This window comes from Salmo trutta, chromosome 27, assembly GCF_901001165.1.
Source record: "Salmo trutta chromosome 27, fSalTru1.1, whole genome shotgun sequence".
Taxonomy (NCBI): Eukaryota; Metazoa; Chordata; class Actinopteri; order Salmoniformes; family Salmonidae; genus Salmo; species Salmo trutta.
In genome coordinates, this window is record NC_042983.1 from 26,130,749 (window position 1) to 26,138,301 (window position 7,553).

A 7,553-nucleotide genomic window follows, 5' to 3' on the forward strand; every position below is an offset into this window, starting at 1 on the left:
CCCAGTTGCACAGGGCGGGGTGGAGACCCAGGGTCTCAAGCTTACTGATGAGATTGGAGGGTACTATGGTGTTAAATGCTGAGTTGTAGTCAAAGAACAGCATTTTTAATCTTACAGCAATGAAAGAACCATTGAATAATTGAATAAGATTTCTATGTAAAGAACAGTGTTTACTGTGCCCAGATGTCCTAGATTATGGAATCCACTATTGTCAAGATTCTCAGAATCTCTCTACCTTAGCCATCTCGCTTTCAGCTGTGAGAGGGAACCATGAAATGCAATGATGCCAAATAGGAGCAGAGTTGCATGAAACCAGCTGCACCTTCCATCTGCTCTTTGCCAGGGTGCGACTCACTGTCAGAGAGTTTGCCCACCCACAGATAAAGCACTGTAATTCACTGGAGAACACTTCTGTGCTGCAGAATCATTGAATGAGAGCTAGTAAACATCTTAAACATGAGTGAACACAGGAACAAAACAGTTATCAAACACCTCAGATAATGTTATGTGTATTTACTCTGGGTAAACAGCCTCGTTGACCTATGGTGAGGCATCACGTGTATACTGTAGATGTAAAAGCCAATAATTGAGTTGAATCAGATGTATTTCATATTTTATTGTGAATCAAGCACACACTTGATGCACTTACATAGCCCTATAATGACACCTTCTGGTTAAAAGTGTGTGTGTGTGTGTGTGTGTGTGTGTGACAAACAAGTATATTTTGTAAAGCATCACAGTAATATACCTTACTTACTAATACTGTAAGGAGGTACATAGAGGATACATTACACAGACTGTTTTGTATGTGGCTGTGAGTCAGAACAGTTTCAGTATATTACACACAAACAAATTACAATGTTTTTTTATGGTGGAATAAAGGCTTCGGGATTCTAAACAAAAATCACTCCTGCATTCAGAATGTTCAAACTAAAACATGTTGAGCTTATCACAAGCTCTCAAAATGCAAGGCTTATACTCACTCTAACCCACTATTGTAACTCCACACCTTGAAACCACCCCAAAATAGCTCACTAAACTAACGGGTATGCCTATGTTAATAGCCTTATTATTACCATAACAACCACTACTGCATTTGTAGTAGGGGGCGCTACAAGTACAATGCAAGCAGCATGTGTTTTCTCGGTAACAAAAACTGTTGTCAAGCGTTACTAAGGAAGTGGAAAGTTTGCTTAGCGTTCGGAGCTAACCAGCTAAGCTAAAGATAGCTAGCTAGCTACCTCAATAACGATGTATTCTCACAACCCTGCAATGGACGAAACTTGATTTTGCTTTCCCCCAGGTATCTAACGATAATCATTTGATTAAATGAAGCGTCATGTCTAATGCATTTGTCTTTCCCAGGCTGACAGGTTCCTAGCTAACTAGCGTTCTGCTGTCATAGATTAGCTAGCACACAGCTAACATTAGTTACGTTTCTCAAGCTAGATTGGACGCATAGTAAGCATTAGCTAGCTATCTCTGCTAGCAGAACCCATAACTAGGAGTATAACATGTTAACAATGATGTAGCTATCTAGTTAGCTAGCCTTAAAAGTGATCAGCTAACGTTAGCTTAGCTAGCTAGTAAGTTTAGCACCCAGCTAACGTTAGCTAGCTGCCAACAGAGCTGCCACTTTCAGGCAGTAATTTAGCTAGCTAGCAAGCTACCGATAATGAGTCAACCATATGTGCAGTTTACTAGCTAACGTTAGCTAACTAGTTAGTTAATCAAATTAATCGTGCCTAATGAAGTAATACCTATCTTAACGTTATACCTTGTGTGAGATCAGTAACAGGCCAACATATGGAGCTAATGTGAAGTATGAGTTAAGGAATAGAATTGAGCAATCAAACATAATTATACATATTATCAATCAATTCTCAATAATAGTAGCTAAAGTAATTGTTTTCTAGATTATCTCCTTCTAAGCAAATGGAGTCCCCATGCACCTAGAAGGTGCAGCCTGCTATGAGGATGACTGAGAATGGGGAGGACAGCAGCCCCTCTCAGCCCGTTGGTGGAGTGTTACCTGGTGGAGCTCCTGGTGGGAAGGATCCAGGAGGAGTAAGTGGTGACAATAGGCCGGTGAACCCCACTACAGAGGACAACAAAACCACAAAGCTCCTCAACAACACCATGAAATTCCCTCAGGATGTACGAGACCAAAGCAGTCCCTACCAGCCCCGTCCACCCCTGCTGCCAAAGCCCCCTGCACTGTCAAAGGGAGGGAACCGTGGTTTGGTGGAGGAGAATGTGAGAAGCAGGAGACTGAAGAACAGCCAGGAGAGTCTGACCGACCCAGCTGAGACCGGTTCCTCCACAGAATCTCTTAAGGAGGACTCAACAGTTACAGGTGTGTTCACCTTGAGCGGTGCTGCCACCTTGAGGAACGGACAGGGCTCTGTCGTTGGACCCCAATCGGCTCCATCAGGGTCCCCCGTCTTCAGAGCCAGGGGCCAGAGCCTTTCAGAGTACGAGCGGGGGCCCCACGACCACCACAGTGACCCTGCAGAGCAGCGGGTGAGGTCCTCCAAGGTACGCCTCTCTCCCTTACAGCCCTCGGGTCCATTTCCTGCTCTGGAGCAGAGCTTGGCTTCCGCATCCTTAAGGACGGCTAATCGGATTGACAGGGATTGCGTGGATTATGGCATTGTGCCGGGGAGAGCTGGGCCGGAGAGGCTGCAACTGCACAGGAACCTGAGCGACAGCCGGCTTCTGGATAACATGGTGTCGGACAACATCTCTGTCAACTCCATGAAGTCCACCTTCAGCGTGTTGAACCCCATCAGACCCAGGGACGTCAGGAACAGGTATTTCCACAATACTCTCATTCAGGACATCCTCTCCAGATTACTGACCAAATACCTACTGCAGGAGCCTTCTCTACCTGTATTGGATCATTGACTCATACTGGTATCAGAGTGCTATTAGAAGTCTTGATGGCTTTGATGCTGTATTAGATTAACACATTCTGGATCTAAATACAGTATATATAGTATCCTTTGAATGTTTGATGCACCTCTAAAATGAAGATAGCCAGGCTTCGGTGATATTCCATTGCATTGATAACGTAATGCACTTCCTGTGATGTGGCACATGACATCCCATGATAAGAATTGATGTGGGCCTTAAGTTAAATATGCCTGTATTCTGCATGAAATACAGACTGGCATTTGAGCTATTATAACCTACTGTGAACAGTCTCACAGTCACCATCAGCTTTGAATCGTAACCAAGAAGACTATGCTGTAGGCTAAGGCTAATTATTACCATGGCACATCTGCAGTTTGAGCATTAGCATTGATGTGTGCTCTAGCAACACTGGTGTCAGCTACAGTACCTCCCGTTATTAGCCTAAGTGTTCATTTCCTCGTTGTTCCAGGAGTTTTCTGGAGGGCAGTGTGCTGGGTAGTGGTGCCCTGCTGGGGGCTGAGGAGCTGGACCGCTACTTCCCAGAGAGGAGAGTTGGCATCTACATAGCCACATGGAACATGCAGGGAGAAAAGGTGGGGCCGCTCCTACTGTTTAACAATAGGCCTAGAGCCTGAACGTATGTTTCTTCACATTCTACACTTACTTTTTGATAACGTGTGTCCTGGTATTCTGTTATGTAGGAAAATGACCGCTTCCGTATCCTTTTCAGGGACTTCCAAACAACCTAGACGATCTGTTGCTCCCGGCGGACTCTGAATTTGCTCAAGACTTTTACATCATCGGAGTCCAGGAGGGATGTCCAGACCGGTATGAGATGACTGTGTATGAGTGCATAAAAAAATGATATAAATGAAGTCTTCAGTACTCTATGCTGATGTGTGTCTGTGTCACAGAAGGGAATGGGAGATCCGTCTTCAGGAGACTCTGGGGCCGTACTACGTCATGCTCTACGCAGCCTCCCACGGGGTTCTCTACCTCACTGTGTTCGTCAGAAGGGACCTCATTTGGTTCTGCTCAGGTCTGTCCCAAATGGCTCCCGACATTTTCAGAGGAAAATGAATCAGTCCTTTACATCAACAAATCTCAGAATGTTGTCTCTTATTGAAATGTTGTAAGAGAGGCAACGTTATAAGGTGATCTCTGGCTGCCTACTGCATATTTTATGTGTACAATACATTATGTGATTTGGTCCCTCTGTACCCTGTAATTATCGGATCTCCTAACAGAAGTGGAGCATGCCACGGTCACAACACGCATCATGTCTCAGATCAAAACCAAAGGAGCTGTGGGGATCGGCTTCACCTTCTTTGGCACTTCCTTCCTCTTCATCACCTCCCATTTTACCTGTGAGTGACACGTCTGTTGTTCAGGGACTGATGTCAATACATGACGCGAATGTAAACAGGAAATGGAAAGCCTTTGGATACAGTCTCACTACTAACTAGGGGTGTATTCATTATGCTGATGTTTAGTCTGTTGCAAAATGTTTTGCAACTAAAACAAGTTTTTATTGGACAAATTCTGGTAGGTCCCTTCCAGTTTCATTCTGTTTGCTCTGTTTACTTCTGTTTGTTTTTTAAAATATAAACGGTTTCCATTGCAAGACGTAATGAATACACCCTAGGTAATTTAATACATGTCCTTGTTTTCTAGCTGGAGATTCCAAAGTGTACGAGAGGATTCTGGACTACAACAAAATCATTGAAGCACTTGCTCTTCCTAATGGTCTTCCAGACACCAACCCTTACCGCTCCACATCCTGTAAGTACTCCTAAAGGCAAATAGTTGTTCATTGCAGTACTGCTGTTACATCTAGAAGAGCATGCTTATTGTGTGATGAGAAATTATGGTATTTCCTTCATGCAACAAGTACTGAATAAAAACACCAGTGTAAATGTACTGATAATTTCTGTTTCATATCTTTCAGCGGATGTGACAACACGGTTTGATGAGGTTTTCTGGTTTGGGGACTTTAACTTCCGTCTGAGTAAAGATCGTGTGGGGGTAGAGGCCATTCTAAACCAGAACCCAGGTGTGGACATGGGCCCTCTGCTCCACCATGACCAACTCTCCAAGGAAATGAAGGATGGTATGTCTACATGGAACAAAACAATATTAACACGAAGAACCAGACAGGTTTAGGCAAATATGACATGTATTAGATTGTGAAAGATATCTCAAAATGTATTGTTACCACGCTCACTGTGACAGATATTTCAAAATATAATACAAATGTATTATGCTCTGTTCTAGGTTCCATCTTTAAAGGCTTCCAGGAAGCACCAATTCAGTTCCTCCCCACCTACAAATATGATGTCGGCTGTGACATGTACGACACCACCTCCAAGCAGAGAACTCCCTCATACACAGTATGTGTCAGCATCAGTGCCATTCATTCAAGCAAGCCTCTTCTTTTTTTATGATGGTTTGTTTTAAACACACAAAATAACATTTATATTTTACTGTTCCTCTGTGTGCTATAGGACAGAATACTGTTCAGGAACAGGCAGGTGGATGACATCAAAGTGATAAAGTACACCAGCTGTTCAACGATAAAGACGTCAGACCACCGGCCTGTCATTGCCATGTTCCAGGTCAAACTGCGTCCCGGGAGAGACAAGTAAGTCCCACCCCTTCCTCTCAGTTGTTGCAGCAGCAAGTTTTTTACAGCTCTCATGTACACTGTAGTACAATTAGTAGTAGTAATAGGTGTCCAAAAGTGCAGTCAATGAAAATCTGAGTTTATCTAGAACAGTTTGTTAATCCTGACTTTTATTTGTTGTTCTCTGTCTGGTGTGTTTCCCAGTATTCCTCTGGGAGCAGGCCAGTTTGACAGGAGTCTGTACCTGGAGGGCATCAGGAGGAGGATCACCAGAGAGCTGAAGAAGAGAGAAGCCATGAAGAACCAGGGCAGCAGCACCATCTGCTCAATCTCCTGAACCTGGACCGGACTTGACTGGACCGGTCCTCCCTCCAGAATCACTCTGACCCAGTCGTGAGGGACAAAAGGGAACCAGTCTTTTGTTGCCACTTCCAGCCCAGTCTGTGTGTGGGTCATGGAAGTCACAGAAACTGATCTGTGAGCACCCCCTACTGAGAGCTGTTGGAACTATCACTCATGGTTTATGGGGGTCTGAGGTTGTAGCTGTGGGGCTGTTCTTGAGGGCAGGGACCTTGAATTAATGACAGATACCAGCCTGCAGACTCAGCAGTTAACTGGTCTATTTATACAGCCCTTCCACAAACAAGACTGAGCTGAGGAACGTGCCATTGAAGATGACCTTTTAGTCAGTCAGTCACATCTCCATCTGTGCGCTGGCTGGCTGAAGCGAATGCTTTATGTAAACTGTACTTTAAAAAAAATTTTCTAATTGTTTTATTTTGTAAATTTATTTAACAAGCCAGGTTGATATGGGCTATGTAATGTCACCTTTTTTTACTTGGTGTAACAGTATTCAAAGGCCTTGTAAATGCATTTTCATCAAACAGCTCTTACAGATGTTTAATAGTGTACATCACTTTCGGTTGATATACCAAAGCTCAATTCACTCCAAAACTTTTGTGTTTTTCGTGGATTTACTCAAAGAAAAAACAAACCCATGTGATTTCACAGAAATTGACTTGTTATTGGTATCAACTTTATAGGAAATGTCAGTTCTTTTGGTGTTGCTTGATGCAAATGCATTCCCTGCAAGTACGGTACTTATTGAAATATCTTAATACATGGTCTTTTCTGGCATTGTATAATATCAGATGTATGAATAATATCTTTCAAACATTTAACTTATTTACATATTGTATAATATCTCACATAATGGATACAGAATCATCTTTTGCAATGGTGATGTTGATCGTGTTGGAGGGATTTGTTAGACTGTACTCTGGTTCATTGCCTTAATGTCATCTGTCTTGACTAAATGAAATACACTGTCATGTAACTTTTTCAAAAATTACTTTCCGTACTGTATTGTGCTAACAAAGGGAAGATAATTCATTTTGTTCTTGCATGAAGATCAATGGTTCTGGTGTAATGGTGAATCATGAGTTGTCATTACACGCTCATGGCAAGTGCCTGTGATCTTGTTTGTGATTTCCTCAGGACTCCATATCTGTGCATCTTTTATAACACATGCTTTGTGATGTAACATCACATAAAAAAATGTTTGTTATATTTGTTATTGGTTTGTTTTATTTAAAAAATGTAGCTTTTGTCATCTGAAACAACACCTCCTCTTTGCTTATCCTCAACACAGGAGCCCCACAAGGGTGCGTGTTCAGCCCCCTCCTGTACTTCCTGTTGACCCATGACTGCGTGGCCAAGCCTCCAACTCAATCATCAAGTTTGCAGACGACACAACAGTAGTAGGCTTGATTACTAACAATGATGAGACAGCCTACAGGGAGGAGGTGAGGGCTCTGGGAGTGTGGTGCCAGGAAAATAACCTCTCACTCAACGTTAAGAAAACTAAGGAGATGATTGTGGACTTCAGGAAACAGCAGAGGGAGCACCCCCCTATCCAGATCGATGGGACCGCAGTGGAGAAGGTGGAAAGCTTCAAGTTTCTCGGCATACACATCACTGACAAACTGAAATGGTCCACCCACACAGACAGTGT

General features: G+C 43.2%; 1 protein-coding gene across 1 annotated transcript; it reads left to right on the plus strand.

Moving 5' to 3' along the window:
* The first annotated feature begins 1,050 nt into the window (after positions 1 to 1,050).
* On the plus strand, positions 1,051 to 7,108 carry inpp5e (inositol polyphosphate-5-phosphatase E). Its single transcript, XM_029717488.1, has 11 exons — positions 1,051 to 1,303; positions 1,917 to 2,813; positions 3,386 to 3,509; positions 3,647 to 3,744; positions 3,831 to 3,955; positions 4,164 to 4,283; positions 4,591 to 4,698; positions 4,865 to 5,026; positions 5,191 to 5,306; positions 5,421 to 5,557; positions 5,744 to 7,108. The coding sequence occupies exons 2-11, from the start codon at positions 1,972 to 1,974 to the stop codon at positions 5,874 to 5,876; spliced, it is 1,965 nt and encodes a 654-aa protein (XP_029573348.1). The 5' UTR covers positions 1,051 to 1,303; positions 1,917 to 1,971; the 3' UTR covers positions 5,877 to 7,108.
* The last annotated feature ends 445 nt before the right edge of the window (positions 7,109 to 7,553 follow it).